At 33.4% G+C, this 25,065-nt stretch overlaps 1 protein-coding gene across 23 annotated transcripts in view; it reads left to right on the top strand.

Moving 5' to 3' along the window:
* Nucleotides 1-25,065, top strand: part of PAM (peptidylglycine alpha-amidating monooxygenase) — a 141,513-nt gene that overhangs the window by 79,476 nt on the left and 36,972 nt on the right. For 7 of the 23 annotated variants that reach the window (XM_036225934.1, XM_036225933.1, XM_036225932.1 and 4 more), the window contains exons 8-14: nucleotides 159-226; nucleotides 1,331-1,411; nucleotides 1,698-1,774; nucleotides 2,103-2,206; nucleotides 7,680-7,873; nucleotides 8,938-9,009; nucleotides 20,065-20,385. In XM_036225934.1, coding sequence (XP_036081827.1) covers nucleotides 159-226; nucleotides 1,331-1,411; nucleotides 1,698-1,774; nucleotides 2,103-2,206; nucleotides 7,680-7,873; nucleotides 8,938-9,009; nucleotides 20,065-20,385 — 917 coding nt within the window. The remainder of the gene's footprint in view (nucleotides 1-158; nucleotides 227-1,330; nucleotides 1,412-1,697; nucleotides 1,775-2,102; nucleotides 2,207-7,679; nucleotides 7,874-8,937; nucleotides 9,010-20,064; nucleotides 20,386-25,065) is intronic. The other 16 variants (XM_036225935.1, XM_036225929.1, XM_036225926.1 and 13 more) reach the window with 3 other exon arrangements.

The raw sequence follows: 25,065 nt of genomic DNA, 5'->3' as shown, positions 1-25,065 counted from the left end.
GAAAAAAATAAATATTCTACCTTTTTTCCATATTATTTTGTTATAATTTTCACATGAATCATATTTGATAGACCAGTGTATTGAAGAATATCTTATTTTTTCAAGGCAATAGTTTTGATTTTTCACATAATTGAGATAAATATTACTGTTTTCTGCAGACAGCCTTTAATTGCTGGCATGTACCTTATGATGTCTGTTGATACCGTTATACCAGCAGGAGAGAAAGGTAAGTAGTGATCTTTTAGTATTTCCTATTACCTTATTACCTAATCTACAGGAATGGATTTGCAGCATATTGTTTTATAAACTTTTGAAATGACCAATATTTTTGAGTCCTTGAAAAATAAACCAATTCTTTATTATTCTTGCATTTAAAATAGATTTTTGTATTATTTCAAGCCAGTAGTTTATTATTTTCCATTTTTTTATTGACAGCTCAGAATTGAGGCCCATGGATAGGTAGTGGGTTATATAAATTAAAGAATAAATCTTTGAATATTTTACAAATTAATCATCTATTCTTTAGATGCCAAAGACAAACTTCATAACACTGTCGTATAAACTACTGCAGAGAATATCAAGTTCAAAATCAAGAAGCTAGCAAATCTAACATGGACTCAGTCTTTGAACTTAGGTATACTGGGTTTATTTCCCCATTTATAAAATATGGTAATAATAGCTGATTCTCCTAAATTTACAAAAAACTATTGGAATAAGTATAATATTACTTATCATTGTATCTGATCCTCTGATGAAAGTGCCATATTAAATATTTTTTATTCTTTTTTACTAGGAATTTTTTAAAGTTAATGATAAGTATGGTCTCATTGTAACTGTTCATTCACTTATTATAAAAGACTTTTATTGAATACCTGCTATGTGTTAGAACTATAAGGTAGGAAAAGTATATGAAATGATCCCTTCTCAATAGAAACTGTGAATCTAGTTTATGTTAGGTGTTTGCTATCAATTTTTCAAAAATCCTTCTGTTTTAAAAATAAAAACAACTTTAAACCTTTTTTCAGCTGTATAAATTTCATGACAAATTAAGCCAGTGTTTTCACTGAGAGGGTATTTTGATTGGGCCCTAGTCATTTTGTTTATGAATGAAATAAAATGTGGGGGCAAGGGGACCTTAACTCATCTTAGTAAAGTGGCTGGCAAATAATAAATTAGTGCTTACCGTCCACCGAGTATGTGAGTATGTGTTTAATTCATAAGAAACCCCCATGCCTAGGAGATTGTGAATACCTTATACATGCTTTTAGATAAGGATAATGTTATGTTTTAGTTGAATGGTGACTTTTTTCTGTGTTTTCATTTCTAACAGTGGTGAATTCTGACATTTCATGTCATTATAAAAAGTATCCAATGCATGTCTTTGCCTATAGAGTTCACACTCATCGTTTAGGTAAGAACTTTAAACTACATGTTAAATTGTAAATATTTACCGTTGTGCTTGCTAATACTAAAAATGTAAAATGCAATTTATGTTTGACATTAAATCTGTTTCAATGAAAGAGATTTTGCTCAATACTTTGAAATTCTGTATGTTTTTTCATCGTATAATTTTCATTAAAATACTTAACATTTAGGGTTTTGAAAAGATTTAGATTTTATTTTGAAATAGAAAAGTAAATAGTGCATTTTATTTTTCTAATACCTTATTATATGATTATAATTTGTGTTCATTACAGGTAAGGTAGTAAGTGGATACAGAGTGAGAAATGGGCAGTGGACACTGATTGGACGCCAGAGCCCCCAGCTTCCGCAGGTGTATAGAATCTTAACTTTGAGAGGAAAAAATGTTAATCATCAGATAGTAATTTAAAAAACCCTCATAGAACCCTTGTGAATTTCTCTAGAATCTAAACATCTCTAAATCTATATTTACTGTATTATCTAAGCTGTGTATAACCTTTTTTACAACTTCCAACTTGGTGGTTTCCTTGTCAGTTATCTTAATATTACTAAACATGGTGGTGGTGGTGTTTGTCGTCCTCCCTTCAACCCTGGGTGGTCCAGGCCTCACGTTATCAAAGTATGTGGTTCTGGGTTTTATTGATAATTTTAATTAATCCTGGTGTTTGTCTTCTTGGCAGGCTTTCTACCCTGTAGAACATCCAGTAGATGTTAGTTTCGGTGACATATTGGCAGCAAGATGTGTATTCACTGGTGAAGGAAGGACAGAAGCCACACGCATTGGGTAAGATTCTGTAAATTTCACAATTTAAAAAGATTTTTGAGGAAGGAGGCATAATTAATTATAGGTAATAGTTATCATCATGAATGAATTGCACGTTTTTTTCCTATCACGAACAACTACAACAAACTATATAGCATTGATCATTTTAAAACTGATCGATTTGGATAAATTATAAAACATGCTTATTTTTTCATGCTTCTTTCTCGCTTATTCGAGACCTCAATATCATCTTTCTACATTTACCAAAAAAGTATATATTACTTCCTCGGATTCATCTTAATAATGAAAAATATAATGATTATGAAGATTTTTCTTCTCATGTCCTTTACCCTGTGTTCAAACTTAGACAACTATTTGGGTTCCGCATTTGGTAGTACACAGTAATTACTTAGAACCATGATTTTTTTTCTGCCTATTTAGTCAGTCTTTTCTAGTTGTTAAGTTTACCAAGTGAGAATATTATGCAGCACTTTGCAAAATAGGATGTCAGACTTTTAAATAATTTTCAGAATATCTAGCCTCTTTGGAATATTTTATAACACTAAGTAAAATTTTCAAAGCACTATGAACTCTTTCAAAAAAGGTTTGCCTAAATTAAAAATGAAAGGTAAAGCCCCTTATCATTTCTTTTGTTGTTGTTAGGAAAGAACCAAGGAGCCTCCTTTTCATGTTAAACTAGTTTATAAATATTTACTGATGCCACCGGGAAGCTGGAATTTTAAACAATTTATCTTTTGATCAAAGAGAAGTTAAAGAAAGCAGGCATCTGAAAAGATGCATTAAATGCACCGAAGATGATTCTTAATGATGACAACACTAAGTGTTAGTTGCCAGGGGGAAACGAAAAGGTCCTGATGCAGGTAAAAGAAAAAAAAAAAAGGCATTTGAGATGCTGGACTAGGATTTTTTACGTTACTCTAAAAGGATTTTTATATTAATAAGCATTGACTTTTAAGGCTAAAGATAGAACAGATTTTAAAAATTACCAATCTTTATTAAACAAGAAGCTTCTAACACCTTTGCTTTGGGATAAGTTTGATAAACGTAGGAAAAACTTGGGGACAGCAATTTGTAGGTAAGAGTCCGACAGTTCACTTCTTAACATTCTTTAAATACATGAAGTAATATGATTGGAGGGTATTGATCAGCTGTTCTCCAACATAGTGTAGAGCCCGAGGAACTGTACTTAAATGACATTAGTTATTTTATTAACCTTTGTAATAGGTAAACAAAGTAGTAAAAAAAAAAAAAAATCCCTTCCAACACATTCTATGTGTCAGTTTACAATTTTATGTGTGGAATAAGTAGAATTTTTGCTTAGAAGAACCTTTATAATTTGGGTTGGGAGGGCTTGAAACTTTGGTCAGATTCTATCATTTCGGTATCCTGTGAGGCATTACCAACCGGAGAGAATAATGACTTGCGGTGGTAGCAGGATGAGAAGCCTCTTTCAATTTTATGAGTTCCGAATAATTCTAAGTCATTTTTAAAATGTGCATTTTGCTTTAAAATAATACCCTAAAATGACCATACTAACCGATCTTTTTGTAAATCTTATGTGTGCTAAAGGAAATGTTATTTTGTAGTACAAATGAAACAGAAATTAGAGGAGATTAAGTTATTGGGTAAGTACATAACCTGAATATTTCATTTATATTACAGAAGCAATTTTCTTCCAGTGGAATGATAAACTAATAAGACAAGTCTGAATAAATTTAAATAAAATAAAAGTTCTCATAATAATGTCTAACATTTCTATAGCACTTAATATGCTTTTTAATTTTACAAAGGTAATAGCAGCAGTGCATCTTTGCTTTGTACCACTTCCATATGGTACTATAGAATCACAGTTAAGAATGTAACCATTAAAAAAAAACGAGGATTTTATGATGTCTATTAAATTAAATGATGCTATGTGAATCTTCTCCCTGTTCTCCCTTCCCACCTATTCTTCAACACATGTACACAAATTCATGTTACTACTGGGCATGGGTTAGAGCCCTGCGCACAAAGCTGTCTTAGATATAAATCCTACGAATCCAGAGGTGCCACGGGGCAGCAGAGAGAACTGGGAGAACTGTCAGTTTCAAGTTTTTGACCTTCATATGCTGCAGCCACTGGAAACTAGGTTTTACAAGAAAATGGTACCATCTATGGTCTACTAGGAAGATTTTCAGAGTGCTTCTTTTACCCAATCCAAGCTAATCTCTGTATTAAACTGGAAATTTTGGAACTGAAGAAAACTTCACTTGGATAGAACCAATAAAGTAGTTAACTAATAAAAAGCACTTTAAAAATTAGGGACTAATTTTCCCATGTCAGAGATTCATCTTAAAATATAGCCATTATAAAATAGATGTATTTAAGACAAAACATATTAATAAATGTACTTAATGGTGACATTTTTTATCCAGACATATTACATTTCTTTAATATTTTTCCTTTAATATATTAATTTGTAGGAAATTAATAGTAAATATGAATAATATATCTTAGATAAAATTATACCAATGTTTATACCGATAACATACATAGTATTGATTAATCTATGAAGAAGCAATATTTTGTTCCTGACTGCATTACATACTTTACATTCAATATGACACTTATCTAAATTTATTTTAAATGTTTAGTCAACTTTAAACGAACAAAACAATTTAAGTCAGCTGATTAAGCCAATTAAGTATGCTATATATGCTTAGTTTTTAAATTAATTATTGAGAGTTGGTAGATAATATTTACCTATTTGGTCAATTTTGTCAGTCATATTGTTCAATTGGAACAAGTTATTTCATGTACATATAAGAATGTCTAATGAATATTCATAGATTCTAAGTACAGCACTTTAGTAACATTTAAAAATGTATCATATGCAAAAATTGTTATGTGATCAATAAGTACTTAATTATAAGTTCAAAAGCACCATGAACTCTCCTGAGACAATTAAAAATTTTGTGAAATAACTTCTTTAAAGTTTTCATATTTCTTTTCAAAATTAGTTTTAACCATCATTGGTTATTTTCAGCCCTCATATCTGTTGAGGCTTGAAAATAAAGGACAGAGGCTGGGGTGAGGGAATCATCAAAGTTGAAGGACCACTGTCTGAAACATAGTCATGATGTACAATATTTGGGTTTTTTTAAATGATACATTTTAGAATACCTGGTCCATTCTTGTTTCTATTACATATCTTTATAATATGAAATAGTTCATTTTGATAAAAACCCTCGTAGAATATAGATGGATGGATAGCTGAATGGATGGATGGATGTATCCATTAGATAGATTATAGATAGATATAGATAGATAGATAGATAGATAGATAGATAGATAGATAGATAGATAGATAGAAAGAATACTGAAAGTAGTTCGTCTGGCTAAAGTCAAGGTGTTTTGTTTTGTTATGTTTTGTTTTGTTTTGTTTTGTTTGAAAGATGAATGTAAAAATAGGCAAGCTGTGTTTTGATATTAAGGATGATTTGAGTCCTAACATGTTTAGGATATGATAGTTCTCTGTCTAGGAGCTCAGAGTTACCTTGACTACAACTTTAATTATAGATGGAAAGGAATAAAATATGACTTTTTTCTTTAACTCTTTAATGAAATTTTCTTCGTGATAGCAAAGATTCTCAAATTATTTGATCAGCTCAATTTTGTATCATCGAACTAGTACCTTAAATAAACTACATTGGTGAGTTGATCAGGTTGTCCCCATAAATCACATGTTTAGAGTAAACATAGTCCTGATGTTCCCAAACAGACAAAATATATACGTATCTGTTCATAGATTAGTTGCAAGTTTCATTTTATTATATAAATTTATTAATTTTTTCCTTTCATTAATTTAAGAAGCTTATATTATTTTGCTTTCCCTCTTTGCTAAATGATTCAAGGTTTTCTAAACTAGAGCCATAATTCCTTTAAATTTAAATTCCTTTTCCCTCATTTCTCTCTTTTGATCTGTACTTTTTTCCTCATTTCGAACAGGAGGAGGGAGGATAATACGATGGGAGGCTACTACTTTGGTACTCACCATTCCTTTTATAACGTATAATTTTCTGACCAACTCCAAGACTTAAAATGTAATTCCTAGGAATGGCATTTTGACACCTAAATATATGTGTATTGAACAAGTGTTTGTTTGGGATTACACTTCAACATTTGCTCATATATATTTCATGGGAGAGACAATCACACTGACAGACATCAGATTCAGAGAATGAGAAGGCAGATGATTTTTATGCATAAACAGAGCTTCTCATGGCAGGGGCTCATTGCTATGGTCTCTCAGGGGCTCTACATTTTCAGAGCTGAGAGAAACCACATTCCTATTTGGAAAAGGTTTTTATTTTGTTCTTTCTCTTGCTGATGTCATTACTGTTGCTATGGAGAGAAAGTGAGTGCTGTGTGACAATGCTGGAAAAATCAACACTGACGTATTTCTGCACAGCAAATAGTCCACTTCATGGCTTGGGTTTTTTTGTTTTTGTTTTTGTTTTTGGTATAGGCTTGCTAAAAATTGTCAGAATTAATACCAAAAAGGAAATGTTCCTTTGTGCAAATTACTTTGGTATACGTAAGTTTTGTGAAAGTGTACCTAAATAATTCCTTTCTAATAATAGTGAAGAGAATGAAATAGTAACCCACAGTAACCCATGTGAATCGAGGAACAAAAAAATTTTATTAACTATTGTGCATTATTTGTTATTGGGAACTTTTTTCTTGGAAATGTCCATTCCACTGTTGTAAAATCTATTTTTATCATTGAGTCATTCTGTTGTACAGCACAACCCCCTTCAGTACTGAGCGCTTAATGGAGATGAGGGCTGATTTCCTTTTACATCATTCCTGAGGCAGTCTTTTCTTTACTGCAGAAGCCAACGTGCTAAGTCAGAAAACAGGGATGCATTTATGATGTCTTATTATTGACACATGATTATTGATTCATCTGACCATGAGAAAGGAGGCAGTAACTAAAACAAGATCTCAGACGCTCAGGGTTAAATGGAAAAAGCTATTTTTAAAGACTCGTAAATAATATATGATATTTCCATTGAAGTGTACTGAATTTTACTATTATTAAGTAAATAATTAAGATTTCTCCATGAGAAAAGTACTTTGCCCAATCTATGAGTTTTAGCAAATGGAAGAAGGACTAAGAAATAAAAAAGATTCAGAAGAGAGAGGACAGTATCTCATTGCTACTTCAATGTCATTTGCATCTGCGATATTTGGTGATATCCATGAAATAACTGCAAATAGATACTCCATTAAGTGAAAATACACCTTTGACAATGTGCTTTTGATGTTGAAAGCTGGGGGTGGGTTTTAATGAAAGCTATAAAATAAATGCACAGTATTTCCACCTTTGAATCCATTGCTGGCAGATTTACTGGTTGCATTTTTCTTTCATTAAAAATGTGTTTTATGTGAGTGGCTGATTTGTTGCATCCACTTTTTTTTTTGTCTGCAGTGGCACATCTAGTGATGAAATGTGCAACTTATACATTATGTATTACATGGAAGCCAAGCATGCAGTTTCTTTCATGACCTGTACACAGAATGTAGCTCCGGATGTATTCAGAGGCATACCACCAGAGGCCAATATTCCAATTCCTGTGAAGTCTGATATGGTTATGATGCATGGACATCACAAAGGTAAAATTGGTGTGTAATTTAAAGTAGCATATGATTTTGTATTTTATATTTCTTTATGTCTCACTTGACTATACGGTTAATATTTAAAATCATCCTTCTTCTGTCAAAGAATCACACGTGCCCACATAATCCAATTCCTTCTTTTCCTTTTCCTTCTTTTATACACTACCTTCCCTCCTGACATGCCCCATCCAAATAGTTAAAGTGAAAAATCTTAATTAGTGATGCAAGAGATTAGTTTGGGGACCGATTCCATAATGTAAATCTTTCTCCCTTTAATTCATGTTTTCTAGTTTCTCCATTTCATTCTTCCTGTAACCAGTTTATGAATTTATATACCATGTTCTAAAGAATGCTATAGTTTGCCAGTGAAAATGGTTATCATCTCCAGCTGTACCCTAAATCATCTGTTTAATGGGCCTCTTTAAGCACAGAACAATTCTCGATTTGTGAGACATTATGAGTCTTGGCCTTTTCAGTCTCATTATCAGAATTGTTTTTTAACTTAGTGTTCATCTACAAAACAGTCGTATTGATTGTCATTTCTTTAGTTTAAAATTGCAAAATCCACACCCTGTTTTATTGAATGAAGGATGCTGAGACTTTACACAGTTTTGCAAGTTCAATGTTAAAATGCCAAAACAACTTTCTATTCTTTCTAGTGGAAATTTATGAAAGAAGTTAACATAGCAATTAGGTCATTTAATAAGATCCTAATATGTTAATAGAATGTATCTTAAAGTAGCCCTATTACATTACTAAATGCAATTTGAGAAAAACAATACGAGCAGTTTTGTTATTGCATGTTTAAAATTCTGTATAATGTATATATTACTGAGAGTAGTCGACCTAGCCAGAAGTCTGGGAATTGGTGGTTATGCTATAGTTTGTTTTTTGTCTGTACAAATTAGCACACTTCTACCATATAAATTATTACTATTGTTGTTGTTTTTTTTAAATCAAACATAAGATCCTAAATAATATCTTTATGTCAATGGCATATTTCCAATAAATGATTTAAAGTATGTAAAATATACTGCAGATTTATGCTCAGCTTCTTTTATCCTTTGCAGAAACAGAGAACAAAGATAAGATGTCTTTACTCCAGCAGCCAAAACGAGCAGAAGAAGAAGTGTTAGAACAGGGTATGTATGCTTACTTCTGTAACTAGACCTGCAAAATATTAATTATTTAAATAGGCAACCAAATTTTAAAGTTATTGAGATATTTTAGGTCTTTGTTTATCAGCTTCCAACCCTATGTACTGTTGTTTTTATATAATACATGATTCATGAGAAAATGGTTAATCGTTGCAATTTAGTTTCGCACGTAAAATTCATTAGTGTAATTTAGTTCCATTAGACTTTTCTGTCTTTGTTTTAGTTTATTTAATATTATAACTTTTATGTATAGTGCAAATATAATCATTGGAAATAATTAGTAGGCTGCTTTTGAAATCTAAAGACCTTTACCATTTAAATGTCAATGTATTTATTATGGTGTGTTTATTAACTATACATGAGGTTCAAGAAAAAAGAAATTAAGAATTAAAGCCACATCTTGCCTCCTTAAGTCATTCTTCTCTGCCTTCAGGAGGTAGGAGGGGTTCTTGTTTTATTCATTTGTAGTCGTGGGTTAAGTTGCCATCTGATAAGTTAAGAAAGCATCATTCTTCCTCTGTTCTATTTATTTGAAGTAATAGTACTTGATGCTTGTATGTCAGATCTTGCATGTGCTAGCACTGAAAAATTGCTCTCCCGAATCTTGGTTATTGCCAGTTTTAGGAAGATTGTTTGTGTTAGGTGTTGGAGTATGTCATCAAGTCATTTTTTGCCTAGATATGATACCTTTTAAAACATTAGTTTAATGCTAATGCAAACACACTACTCCTGTCAACATAAAATGTACATGAAGCAGACAGGATTTTTCTATTAGCAACATTTAAAAGTTTCTGACTTTTTGGATATGGTAAACCACTATTGGAATTCTTCAAAATGTATTCTATTGGGTCAGAGATATCACTCTTGCACTAATAGTATTTGCAAAATTAAAAAGTGCAGATTTTTTTTGAGGGAAAAAATGCACTTTGAAAGGGGTATAGGGTGAAGTGTAATATAAAGTTTTTAAATTATGTAGGGTGTGTTCCATGACATCTCATTCAAACAAATGGCCTTTAAAAATACACAACTTAGCTCAAAGTTGTTTCTATTTTTACGTTAAATCAGAAAAGGAAGATGATTTTATATGAAATAATTTATACTAAATTATTATACTAAACTATTGAATATGATTTAGAATAGCTAAATTTATCAATCCTGTGTATATATTTGTAAGGAAATTGGTAATTGTAGCCTAAGTATAGTTGTATTAACAATATTAACTATAATTGTACTAAAATTTGATCAAACTTAAAATGAATTATTTTGACATTATACATACCATTTAAAATGTATGTCTGAAATAATTCATGTCATCTTAGAATACATTTCCAAACACTGACATATGTGCTACAATATGGAATGAGACCACCATTCAGTAGATGTATCTTATAAAATAAAATTCCTGTGGAAATTGAGGATGGACTCTGATTTCCTTCTGAAATAGTTGAGTTGATCAAGGAAGACATTAAAACCTCTGTAAGATTGTAAACCCAAGAGGAACCTTAAATGTTAGATTTAATCTGTTCTTTTCAAATAATAGGATTTAGAGGGTGTCATATATGCCTATGAACCAAATCTTTTATAAAACATTTTCGTATTTTACCATTCATTCATTTACTCTTTTTTTTGTTTGATAGTATATATATCTATAAAGATATGGATATAGATATAGATATAGATATAGATATAGAATTAAGAAGTTTAAATATACCCAAAGCCTTATTGGTTCTAGAAAAGAATTATATGAATACATGTGAAATGGTTTTTCTGTAGTTAGTTTTCTTCTACTTATGAATAACAATGCTGAAAAGTAATTCTACTTAAGAACAAAGAAAGCAATATTCTGATTCAATTTTCATGCTGAAGAAAGTAGGGTATGGTATTCATATGTTGAAATTAGTGGGTCCATGAGAATTTCACCTCTCAGACAAATACCTGACTAAAAGCCAATTCAATGGCCAGCATAGCCTGTGTATTATTCGACTGGTTGTTGGGGGCCCCCAGTCTAGAATTTAATGAGAAATATAGAAATATACCAGTACATATTTTCACATATAGTCCATTTGATTCACTAATGAGCTCAGTCTATCTCCTTGCAGTACATAGGGCAAATCTACTTATTACTGAGAGTATCCCATTCTTCTCAGAGATGTTTGTTTATACAAATGTCTATTTGTATTCATTCCCTGGGGAGTTAAATTGACCAGGTAGCTAATAGACAAGCTCTAATTATTCAAATTAATTATGCCATGTATGCTGACTTTTAAACTAAGCCCTCAAACTTAACCCTTTACCTTTTTTTGGTGTTCTGGCTAAAACAATTTATGTTCCAAGCACTCTTCCAGGTGTAGTGATTCTTTAAATATTTTAAATCCTCAATAAACAAAAGCCCTGAAGTATTACAGTTGTCCTAACCACAAACTAAGCAATAGCACCTTTGTTGGTCACACAGAAGATGTCAGATCCCCAATGGAAAAAGAACCATTGAGGGGCAGGAAGAAAAAGACCCTAAACATCAGAGGACATGTATTCAAAGGCAAACTTGTACCCATCAGTGCCTGAATAATAGAGATAGTTCTACATGGAAAATACAATTTTTTTTTTCACTTTCTATCTTAAGACATTGGAAAGGAAATAGGAAGAATAAACATTAAGATATGTAATAAAGGTTATATTGGAAAGAAGGGACAACCTTTATTAAAGTAATAAAAAATAGAGAAAGAATACTCACTTCACAGGCTGAAAAAAAGAAGTAGTAGGTACTTCCAACATGGATGGAAAAAAAACAAAGCAAACCCTAGTTTATTTTATTTGAAATTCTAAGAACTAAAATTGCTAGCTATTAATATTTGCCAGAATAATCATTTTGATTGGAAATTAACTAGAGTTTGAAAGAGATATCTGAGTTGTGCAAATTTATGTGGCTCAACCTGTGATTACTCACAAACACACTAAACTTCTGCAGTATCTTTGTCTACATCTGCTCCTTCTAGAAAAAAAAATGGGTTTAAGGCAAATGTATATCAGACTCTATCTCTAAAGATATAATCATGGAGACACCAGAAGAATCTCATTATGTGACAACTTTACCTATCAGGTTGCCTGGATCATTCAGTACTGGGAAACATTTTAATGAGGCTTTAATTAAGTCTGCAGGGTTTTTAAAAAAATAATGCTTGACTAATTTTTTAAATAATATTCATTAGAGAAGGTATGGAAATTACAGAAAAGTATGAAGAAGCAAATAAAAGTCATATGTAGTCCCCAGAAATATGGTTATATATATATATACATCTGTGTATGAAATATATATTACACATGATGTACATTATTTTAAGAGTATTTAAATCATAACATGTACACAGTTTTGTATCCTTTTTAACAGTATTATATCTTAACTATTTCCTCTAACTGTAAAAATTATTGACAAGCACAGTTTTTAATGGCTGCATAATATCCCTGCTTTGAAAATAGCCTATTTGCCTGTGGGTGAACTTATCTGAGTTAATTATGCCTGCCTGCCTTTCTACAGAACAACGCTAATGGATATTCAAAACAAACTGAATGTCACTAGCTTTAAAAACATTGTAAGTGAAGAGTTACCTATGTATGTAATAAGTACAATAAGCTAAACAATAAAACCCAATTAGATAGTGATTCTGGGTGGAGGAAATGAATCCTAGGAGACTGTACAGAATGAGGAAGGTGGCGTTGACATTTTCCAGAGCAGACTGGCGCACACATACATCCCTCACTTGTATGTTATAGTTTGCTCTTTTAGGGAACTAAAGCATGTTTTGTACATTCCCTTTATTTTTTATGTATTATGATTTCCTATATGTGCTCACTGTGTCAAAGGTACAACCTGAGCTTTCTATCAGCATTGCTTAGGCAACAAATATGAGCTGAAACAAAGAGGCTTACCAGCTGCAAGCAAGAATCTGTGTAACTACGTTTAGGAGTTCTAAATTTGAGTGGTTCTCTCCTTTAAAATTCAAAGTATAAATGTAGTATTGAAATTTATGTCCATTGTGTTTGGATTTTGATGTGTTAAAAAAACTCAAAGCAGATTTTAAAGTCCAAATCTACAATACCAGTATGTCCTTGTTATTGTACATTATGCTCTGGACAGAATTTCTTTTTCTGCAGAAAAGGCCTTTAACATGTTTTATTTAGTTTGTTCCAAACTCTTCTCATTGTAGTCTTTGTGCCCTCATATAATCAATCTTTCTACTCAAAGGTCAGCATGAGCTACCATATTCCCAAGATAGGGAGAATATGACAAAAACACAATTCTTAAAGGGAAGACTCTTCATGAACCCAGATAGTTAAAGGTCTTCAGATACCTTCTGTGAAACAGAATAATTTCACAGTGGTTTTATGCTAACAAAAATGAATTACCATCAGCATGTTTTATCAAATAAGCAGAATCAAGGGAATAATGTCGCAAGTCAAAATGACAATTGTTTACTGTAAAAGCTTCTTAAGCCATTTATGAGAGCAGGAAACAAAAGCTAGGCTTAGTGGCTAAAATCTCTATTTCTTTGCTTTGTTCAAAATAGGCTACCTCCTTCATTCCCTAATAAAATAAACATGATTTTGCTAGCATCTTTTTAGTTAATTCCAAGCACTCTCAATTCCACTTTGCTATTTTAAAGAAGATACATTTTTTTTTTATTCCCATTCGCTAAAACTTTATCTGTTTGTGATGATTTATGAGTAGCCCACAAGTCTTTATTTATTGAACTCATCTATCAAACACAATTCTAAATACCCCCCAAGGCCCTAGGAAGCTGAGCGGATGCTGTTTTGAATTGGTTTCCTAACAACAGAATAGGCAGATGTGAATGACCATTTATCACACAGTTGGGCTTTCTCATATAGATATGTATTAAAAACAATTTCTGATTGTTTTTCAATCAGATGAGTTTTTTAAGAGGAAAACAAAGTTCACTTCATTCTTGATCCTGGGGCTGATTGTCATAACCATGTATTTTATTTCTCTAAGGCTAGTAGGATAAATGTTGTGCATTAGTAATAAGTAAACAGTCAATAAACAAAATAGACTTTAACCAAAAGGGAAAGTCAGCTATGACTGAGTCATAAACCAAAACCTTAAAATCTGAAAAGAAACACTTTTATTTTTTATTCCCTCTCATTAAACAATTGTGTTGCAAGGTTGTAATCTCTTTAGCTTGGCTATTCGGCACATTACTTGGCTACATCAGCACATATGCTGACCAACATCCTACATCCGCTCCTTGTACCATTAAAGTCGCAGAGCAATAAGCAGTTTTAGGTAATGAAGTACTAGCGATTTGTGTGGGAAATGGGAGTTTATACTCTGAAAGATTACCAAAAGGTTCCTGATCATTTTTAAAATAGAAATCCCTGCCACAATGAAGATCCTATGCCTTCTAAAAGTAATGATTCTTTTTTTTTTAATCCGATAATCTTAAAGCATTTTGTTAAAAACAAAAAAATTAAAACACACGGGGCAATTTTTTCAATATTTGTTTCCATATGTTTTAGTTTGCTCTCATCATATTTCTGTTTCTTAAAGTAAACCATACTTGTGGCAGGGATCAGGGAGTGATCCCTACTAAATAGAAAAATGCCCGTTAAGGCATAAAGGAGTTAATGTAGGCATACAACTTACAAACTTGGAGTTTAAATGGTATTGTTTTAGATTCCCTTGCACTGTGCTGTGTTACTTTTCCTGACACATTCATTAGCTGCTACCACAGTTGCATTTTCCAAATACCAAACCCACTCAGCCAAATTACTTAAAAGATCTAGAGCGTTTCTTTATCTCATAAGACAAGAATAAAAGTTTGAGTGAGAAAGAGAAATAAGACTTACTATAGCCTAAAATCATCAAAGAAATATTTTTATCTCTCCTGATGTAGAGGTAGGGGTGACTTTTTAACATTAATTCCAGAATTATTTATTGAGTATTGATTATAATAGGAACAGTACTAATCACTGGAAATATGATAAGAAAAGAGAGGTTTTTTTATAGATATAAAATCACACTTACGCCTTGCTACTTGTCTCTTCCCAGATAATTTAAATATACAAAAATATTTTTAGAACATTTTATAGAATTTGATGATACATGTAAAGTATATTGTCAGTGGTAAGCAAAAAGTATCGAAGAGAACAGAAAACTTTTCTACTTTTTTAAACCAAAGAAAACCAATTACTACTATTCTTTAGGCCAGTTTTGTGCATATCGCTCACTATGTTAGGTATGTATTGACTAATTTACTAGCATTTTAGGTTATAATAAGGAGAAGACAAGTCTGGATGAGATAAAAAGAAACTTGTTCAGTAAAAGAGTAAACCCAGTACCTAAGTTCAGAAAACAATTAACTTAAAAATGAAAAATTAAATATAGTTAGAGTGGCAGGTTTGAGGCAAATTCGTGGGAAAGTTTATTGGCCAGTATAGAAAAGAGAGGGGACCATGGATCCAGTATAGTGATTGGTTAGAAGGCAGGTGCCTCAGTCAGGCCGCCTCCTGTGAATCCCAGTTCGACTTCCTACCAGCTGTGTAGGTTAGTACTGTACCATTGTTTTCTCATCTAAAATGAGGACAGTAAGTATCTCATGGAAATTAAATGTGTTAAATTGTATTAAGCACTCAGCAAAGTGACTGGGTCATGCTGAGCTCTAAAAAAAAATATTAGCTACTCTTACTATTGTCATTTGAAGTTTACAAAGTACTTCTTTATATGTTATCTCTGTCAACTAGAGGCAGGACAATAATAATACATTCCAGTTTTTCCAGGACCGTCCTGGCTTATGCTTAGTATAGATATTAACAACATCCATTTTCTTCAAACATGTGCCCCAGTTTGGGAAATAAATTGTATGGTCAGCTTAGCAGTGGGACCCAGAATAAAATTAGAGAACCCTGAAATACATAGGTTGACAGAGCTGAGGAAAAAGCGGGCTTATAAGCAAGGAGTGTCCAGGGGAGATAGGTTACCATCAATCACAGGTCCGTTCTACAGAAGTAGGGCAGCTTTACTATCATTCTAGACAGATTTTTGACACCAAAGGTAGGGAAGAGGGTCTGTTCCAGAGAAGGAAGGGAAGAGTCTTTCAGAATGTCAATCAAAGGATGATAAGAGTCTTAAATGAGTGCTGGTAGGAAGGGAAAATAGGATGTTGACAAATCAGCATGACAAACAGTTGACTTTGTGATTCACTGGTGAGAGAGAGAAGACTCTAGTTTTCTGGGTTGATTAGCCCAAAACATAGTTTCCTCACTGAGAAAGATACAGTGAAAAAGATAGAGAGCTCAGTTTTAGACATGTTGAGTTCAAGATTCCTATGAAGCAGACGTTCAAGTGGAAATTTTCAGAAGGCAGCTGCATATGCCAGTTTGGTACTAGGAGAGCTCCAGATTTGAGACTCATTTGTCTAGAGGTAGCAGCTTAAGCCTTGTGAATGGCTGAGATCTCTTAGTAGGAGGAGGCCTTAGCCAGGGGGGAAAAAGTATGCCAGGGATCGACCTCAGAACACATCAGTATTTTCATATGTTGGGCAGAAGGGTAAGAGAAAGCAAAGATGACAGGCAGAGAAGATCTGGAAAGAGCAATGTTATAAGGAGAGAGTTTCTGAAGGGCCTTTCAACAGTTACATACCACCAGTAGGTCAAGATGAAGAGAAAGTGCAGATTCAATCTTTTTTGGCAAAGTCAGGGAACAAATCACTACAACAGCCATAGTAACTTGTTGAGGAGCTCTTAAGCAGCTCATTCAGAAGTCATATGGGGATAAAGTAAGAAGTGGAAAGAGATACCTTTGATTTAGGAAAGGAAGAAGATGTGAGGAAGGATGACCTGCCCTGTTCTATAGGGTAGCCACAAGTGGCTATTTAAATTCAAATATAAATTAATTAAAAGTAAGTAAAAATAAAAATTAAGCTCCTCAGTCACACTGGCCCCCATGTATCTTAATGACTATCGTGTTGAGCAGTGCAGGTGTAGAACATTTCTATTATCACAGAAAGCTCTTTTAGGCCATATTGTAACTTGTTAAAAGAAGAGGGAGGATGGAAAAGTTTGAAAGACATACTATGTCAGAGGAAGGTCTCTCCTCACCACCACAAACACTCGAGACTCGAGATAAGCACAAAATCAGAGTGCGAGTCAAGTCTTTGGCAAAGATGCCATATTGGAAAGAAAAGAAGGCAGATAGGAAAGACTCTAGGGTGTGCTGGAAGGGCTGGCATCCAGAACACAGGAGGAGAGAGAGTTCTTTCTCCAAAAATAGATCACACACACACACACACACACACACACACACACAGTCAGAGAGAGAGACAAAATGCAGATACAATCTCCTTTAGCAAAATTAGGGAATAAATCACTACAGCAGCCATAGTGACTTGTTGAGAAAATAGAGGGCTATAAACATATGATAAGTTTTTTTCCATTATGATCATTCAAATTCTTGAATATGAAAGAATTGATTTTTTAAATTTTTAGTAAATAGTAGATTGAAGCAGATGCATGTTGCAAGTAGAGTTTATGTCTTTCATTGGTAATATAACAGGTACAATTTAGTAATACCTACTTTATGACATACAGTGGGCTGAGCACTTTACATTAATAATCTTTAAATCCATGACATAATTCTTAAATGTAGTTTTAATTATCTTTATAAGGTTAAGTAACTTACTTAAAGGCATAGAGTAGTTACTAAGCATCAGGGTTGAATTCGAACACTAGTGTGAAATACAGACCAGACATTGGGCAATAGCAATACAGGGAAAGATCAGAGTGCTATATTTATATATAGTAGGGATCCCTAATTTCATTGTCAAGGCATCTTGGATATAAGTGACGCTTAAGTTAGATCTGAAGGTTGAGGAGCTAGTTGATTACTGGGGAGAGAATGTCCCAGGAAGAAGAAACAACATCTCTCTTGGAGTTGTTAGTCAAGGAATTGAAAGTCCAACATGACTATAACATAAACTGAAAGAAAGAAAAGAATATTGAGAGTTGAGATTGGGGTAGAGACCATAAAACTGCCTCCGTTTATATTCTACTCCATCCGTTATACTCAAGGTTAGATACATTTTCTAAATCAGGATCTTAATATGACTAAGAAAAATGGTTAACATTTCAGGATTCCATATATTTTATACACTAGAAATGAAAAAAATATATACACCTTCCTGGGTTGTGCATAAGAATGTAAGAGACAGCCATCTAGTGGTCTCTCTCCCATTTAATGAGCTATTTATAGAGATGCAGTTGTGAAGCTATGTTCTCACAAAGCCAATGCAGCCAAGCCTATTACGTTGCTAAATTTTTGTTTTCCTAATCCAATGATAATTGCAATAATTTCAAAGGAACCAAGTGCTCTGCATATGGTATTTTATCACAGTTTTTAGACTTTTACTGACAAACCTAAATGACTTTTGCATAGCTGAAGCTTGTGTTCCTCCTGTAATATTAGCCCAATGACAGATTCAAGTTTTAAAACTGTGTTCATTCTCTGCCCCTTAAATAATTTTGTATTTTATTTTCTATATGAAGTGTTTATTGTACAACAGCATGTGAAACTATTTACATTTAGTGTATGGGGCGGGAGAATTTAGTAGTAGGGGATTAATTTCTCTTCTGTGAGGCAGAATGCCAGTGTGGCCTAGCAGATTTGGTTGAATTGTAATTTGCTTTGTTCACTTTTCTGATATTGGCCCTATTACTTGGTAATTATTTCCTGATTGAAGATTTCACCTGGGAGAAGCAGCTTTCACAGGCAAGAATTGAAAAACCTACCCTGAAGCATTAAACCAAGATTATTTGTAAACATGACAGGATCTCTTAGCATCATTTTGGAAAGACTTCATATCCCCTTGCACCAATCTCTTCATAATATAGTCCCTAGTGGAATGTGTCATGGCTAACCTGGTTATTATTTTCATTTCCTAATGATCATAAGAAAGATTTTATAAATGTTACCCGATAGTGTTGTAAATGTAATTAAAAAAGCAATAGGCCTCCCTAGTTGTAGCAATTTTCTTAGCAGCACTTAGAATAGGGTAAGGAAAAGAAAGAGCTGTGGGTGACCTTCAGGTTTGACTTAGGAAAGCAAATTTGTGTTTCTGTTGAGAATGTACCTATGTTTCCCAATCATATACTTGATATAAATGGATTTGAAGCCATAGATGTAAATATGAGGATTGAAATGCTTCATGAACTTTCTGTAGTCATATTTTATGTCATAATATTTTATAAATAGTTTGTTTTCATGGAATTAGATTATCATATCCAAGTTTACTCCTTAGTATAGGAAGGTATAAAATGCATTTTAGTGATGAGTCATTCCAATCATATTAGTTTGTTAAAGTCTTCTCTTTTGTTTGAAACTAATTTTAAAAATATTTTCCCACAAAATCGTTTTTCTGAAATTTCTTCATTTGTTTAAAATGAACAACTGTAGCTACTTACAGTGGCACTGTGAGTTAAATAACAATAAAACTTTGTTTTTTTTTCAATTGCCAAGTAGGTTCATATCTGTTAGATTTTTTTTGTATTTTTTAGCATCTGCTTAAAATATATATATTTAATTTCTTATGGACTATACTTTAAAAACCTTTTAAAGACAACTTCTAAGGATTTGTTTGCCTGTAAAGCTGTTTTCTGATATAGCTGTTGATAATATTTTATTTTAGAAATCCGATGAACTTTAATTTCCAGATTAATCCAACTATACTGTGAAAACCATTTATTGAAACATGCCGTATAATCACATATGCATTATTTTGTTTCTACTAATACGCTAATAGAGGTTATCTAGTATGGTTGGCTCCTGGGATAACAGAAAGAAATACGCTGAACATAAAATGAAATATGAAGCATATTACTTTTTCATTTTCTGGAAAATCATCTTTTTTTCCCTCCATGCTTAAAAGTTTGAGAGCAGCCCTCTCTTTCGCTTATTTTTAATGTACAAAATTTTATAAATTCTTCAATCTTATCAACTCTCTCCACCCTTTATCTCTTCTCTTTTTTCCACAGGTGATTTCTATTCACTGCTTTCCAAGCTGCTAGGAGAAAGGGAAGATGTTGTTCATGTGCATAAATATAATCCTACAGAAAAGTCAGAATCAGAGTCAGACCTGGTAGCTGAGATTGCAAACGTAGTCCAAAAGAAGGATCTTGGTCTATCTGATGCAAGAGAGAGTGCAGAACATGAGAGGGGCAATGCTATTCTTGTTAGAGACAGAATTCACAAATTTCACAGACTACAATCTACTTTGAGGCCATCAGAGAGCAGAGTTTTCTCATTACAGCAACCCTTACCTGGTGAAGGCATCTGGGAACCAGAACACACAGGAGGTGCGTTTAGGGCTTTTTTTAAAGAATAAAATGTGTAATGCTACAAGCCACATTAGCAAAATCTGAAGGGAATAAAAATTAATGGATGAAAAAACTCATCAATAAAAAGGACTTATTAGAAAAAGTATTACTCAGATTTAGTTAATCGGATATCATATTGGTTTGAGGAGTATTTCTTTTTGTTTTGGTCCAATACTACATAAATTCAGTTTCCATTCAATTGGTGAACAAGAATTATCAGGCCCCAAAATATTTGGATCACGTTAGTGATGGTGGCTTATAAAATTCAGGGTAACAAATTCTTATTATATCAACATTCTCTATTTTTCTCCATGGAAAGAAACTGAAAATTCAAAATATGATTTATAAAGTCCCAGTGTACAAAATGTTCATACACCACCTTCTTTTAAGGTATTTAAATTCCTCTCAAAGGAATCTTATACTTCAAACAGTCTCATCCAATTGACTTCTAAAATGTAATCATTTATATGACTTTTATTTCTTAAGGTCTGTTATCATTTACTATCTTAATTGGAAAGCTGAATAGTTATTTCTGAAGGGACCTCCAACAAGTAAATAACTATCAGATTTATCTTTATTTCTAACCATGGTTGACTCCCATAATTAGAGGACAATACCTTATTCCCTTCAGGTTTCTGTACCAGCAAGCAATGGATACCTCGTCTTTGTCTTTAATTGTGTTGTGGCCTCTGTGATATTGATTGTGTTTCGTGTTACTTGCTAATGTGGAAAGCCAGATAATATAGCATGTGGAGATAATCTCTAAAAAAGTAACGGATATTCGTGCATGGCAGCTGTCCATGCGTGGGCTGCAATAGCACAGGCGGCCAGCTTGATGTTTTCAAATACAGCTTTGCAGGAAGCCATAAATTATTCAACACCCAGCTGATTTTTATTTATAATTGAAAAAAAATAGCATGTAGTGCTTCTTGCTCACATGGAAGTTTCAAGCGTTGTTCATTGGGTTTGGTCTAATGGTCTCTATTTGATGTTAACAGAAACTCAGATTTTTACCTCTTATATTTAAAAAGCATTAGCTCTTGCTCTAACTCTTTCTAAATTTACCTAATAAAACTGTTTCTCAAGAGGTTGTTCCTGGACCACCTCACATCAGAATTTGGGGTGCTTATGAAAAATCTAGACTTTGGAATCCTACCAAAGAACAAAGAGTATGGTACCAAGAAATCAGCAGTGTATCAAGCCCCTATCTATTTCATAAACAGACTGGGGTGTCTGTCTGAACCTCTATTCAAGGTTAGTAAACTGTAACCCAAAAAACATGGTACTATAAAAGGCAAAAGGACCTCTTTGGCAAGAATACAATTATATCAAGTGTGAAATGTTAGTTACAGCGTGCTTTATTCCATGACGTGCTCGTTTGTTACTCTTGGATTTGAAATAATATTATGATCTTTTATAGGCATCATAAGTGTTAATGTAAAAATTATAGTTTGACTTAAGACATTGTATTCCTGAAACCTACTTAATTTTTCCAAGAAAGAAGTGTTTAAAACATCCGAAATACATTTGCTTCCCATATCTCTTCATACCTTTCAGGGTAGCCAAAATGTCAGTGCCCGGGAGAAAAATGTTTCTCCAGGATCTAGTTCAGGAAGTTTCCTTTCATTTTAAATACATAGATGAATATCAATGAAGTCAATAAGACAATGAATTTTATAGAATAATAGCATAGAGCCCAGATCCTAATTATAGGAAGGAAATGTACATGTGTTTCCTTTGTGAAATGATTTAGTGCTATTTCACTACACTGAATTAAGAACTTTTAAAAAATTCATTGCAAAATAGCAGAACTCATATTTAGGTAAGCTATTTCTAAAAGTCTTTTTCTTTTCAACTCTCACTGTTTATCATAACACAATGTAATATCTAACTGTAACTGAAGGTGTTTGATTGCTTTGTATAAGCCAGAGTAAGACCTATCCTCAGGAAGCCTTCATCTGCAAAGAAAGAAAGTAGGAAGTCATTTGCATGTAATGCCCTAAAAAAACATATTAGTAGTCTAATTCATGTATATTCCCCAAGATATGAGCAAGGGGAATGAATTTAATGGATGACCTTCTATTGTTTCTCTCAGACCCTTCTTTTACTCCTGGCAAAGCTGAGAATGGGATCCTAATGGTCCAGAGGAATTAACAGTCTCCCTAAGTGCCTAATATGCAATAAGGACTGTATTAGCTGCACAGAAAGTAGCCTTTCCCATGAGAATATTACTAATACAAAAATGTAAGGCTATTGTGTTGCTGAATGTTTGTTATCATTTATTTCATGTAGCTTTAATATCAATTATTAATTTTCAAACAAAGAAACAGAAGCCTAGAGAAGTAAACCTATTTGAATGAGGTCACGGAATCTGAATTTGAAACTTGGACTTTATGACTCTAATATCTACCTTCTAGGTCTGTACACTTCAATACGGTTGTGCTCAGTCCAAGAGGGGCTACCTTGCTTGTCCAGTTCATATACACCGCCCTGGTGCTTTGGACCCTCCCGGCCCAGAAGCTGAAACTTCCACTCAGAAACTTCCTGCTCTGATGTCCCCAGCGCATGGCACTAGCACATCCCAATACAGTGGCATTTTTAGAAGCAGCACTTTAGATTTCATTGGCCAGCCCAGATTTTGTAACTGCAGTATGGTGATGGATCCCATCCAGCTGATTGGAGGGTCCAAAGGTGAAATTATTGGATCAGCTCAAAAATTTGGATTTGACTGTGTAATGGCAGGCCCAGGACTACCTGAATGTTTCGAAAGCAACACTATTTTGTGGACCTTCAGGTTAATCTGAATTTCACTTGGTTCCACACCCTGGCAACTGCCTTAAAAGTTGGATTTTCCACCTCATTATCGGTTGAGTATCGATGGGCACCAAGCCTCACAAAGAGCACAATAAAATGACATCTCCCAGTTTGTCAGAGCTGAGGAAGTCCTTATTAGCATTGCTAAGAACAAGATGGTTAAGTACTGTGTCTTCAGTGTGTCTCTTAAGAGCACAACCATCCACGAACAGCACCTTTCCTTTTTTTTGGTCTTGTCTTCATGACTTTGGGTGAGGTTCAGAGTCTGTTCTGAAAACTCTCCTCCCAATAGTTGTGAAAACAGCACTGGAGGTAGAGAAGCTTCCTGGACAGACTCAGCTAGACTAGACTATAGGTCTCTGGCTGTTGTTGGATGGAACATGCTTCACCCGGGAAAGAGTCACAGCCTCCCCACCACATATGCACATGTGCACACAATACAGCTTGCCCCAGAGCCGTTCTTCATTTGTCTAAAATAAAAGATGAAAACCACTCTGTGGAGGTAGCATGATGTAGAACACTTCGGACTTTGGAGCCTGACTGACTGCCTGGCTTTGGATCCCACTACACCGCTTATTATGTGGTCCCTAGGCAAATCATACATGGAAAGTGCTTTGAACAGTTTCTGGCACATAGAAAACATTTAACAAATATTATAATACATTAACAATAATTATGATTATTATTGCTACCATTAATGTCATGTTGGATTAAAATTTAAAAAATTTAAACACTAAAGTAGTAGAACTAAATAGTAATTACTTTAACTTAAGCAGCATCTATGAGAGAATTTTATTGCAGTATGTAGGAAAACTGCAAAATTTGGCACTTTAATTTGACAAATTATGAAAATGACTTGGCAGTGTTCTATCATAATGGGAATGTATGCCTCTTCAAACCTCTGATCACTTATATTGATCTACCTTGATATTTGCCTATGATACATGATGTATAGTGTGAAAATACTCAACTTGGTAAATTGAGAAGTAAATGCACTCCCATTTACACTTAGCATAGTTTGGTTTCCACTATTAGTTTGATATCTATATTGAAGCAACATCAATAGAATAGAAATAAAAGGTGTCTTTATTCTAGTCACCTTCTGGAAACTAGACTCCTTGAACAATAAATTCAAGACTACTAATTTGATTGGACTCCTATTTGCTAACATATTCCCGATTCAACATATACTACATACCACTGGACATCTAAAAACATCAATATTTCTGTGATGCTTTCCCAGCAGATAAGAGAACTCACACCATCTTTAAATATTCTATGATGCATTTAGATTTTATTTAATTTCTATGGAAAACTTTTACTTAATTGAGAGTCCAACCTTTTAACATGTATCAGTCATATGCTTACCTGTAGGTTCAAGTCTTACAGTATTTCCAAGGTAAAATGTGGCATTTAGTTGGCTGATTTTTCATCTGGAGGAGAATAACAAAACAAACATATACAAAGCCCTTACTATGAACCAGGCTAAGTGTTTTAGATACGTTAACTCATTTCCTACTCATAACAAGAACCCTATCTATAAATCCATCTGGAGAGGAAGAAACTGAGGAATAGAAAGGTTAAGTCATGTGCCCAAAGTGCCGCAGCTTAAGGAATCAAAATGCAAAGTCAGGCAGACTTGCTTCAGGTCTTGGTTTTTAATCACTTTGTTATTCTGCATCTCACAATAAAATAAAAACAGGAGGATAGGGGAGAGAGAGAGGGAGAGGGACAGGGAGAGGAAGTATGGGGGATGACTACTTTTTTCCAATCATCTCATTATCTCACTTATAATCATAGTAACTATAGTTGTATATTACCTTTGGTCATGCTTTCTCAATAACT

The sequence above is a fragment of the Rousettus aegyptiacus genome, unplaced genomic scaffold (assembly GCF_014176215.1).
Source record: "Rousettus aegyptiacus isolate mRouAeg1 unplaced genomic scaffold, mRouAeg1.p scaffold_m13_p_8, whole genome shotgun sequence".
Classification (NCBI taxonomy): Eukaryota; Metazoa; Chordata; class Mammalia; order Chiroptera; family Pteropodidae; genus Rousettus; species Rousettus aegyptiacus.
This window is presented reverse-complemented; position numbering and strand designations above follow the sequence as displayed.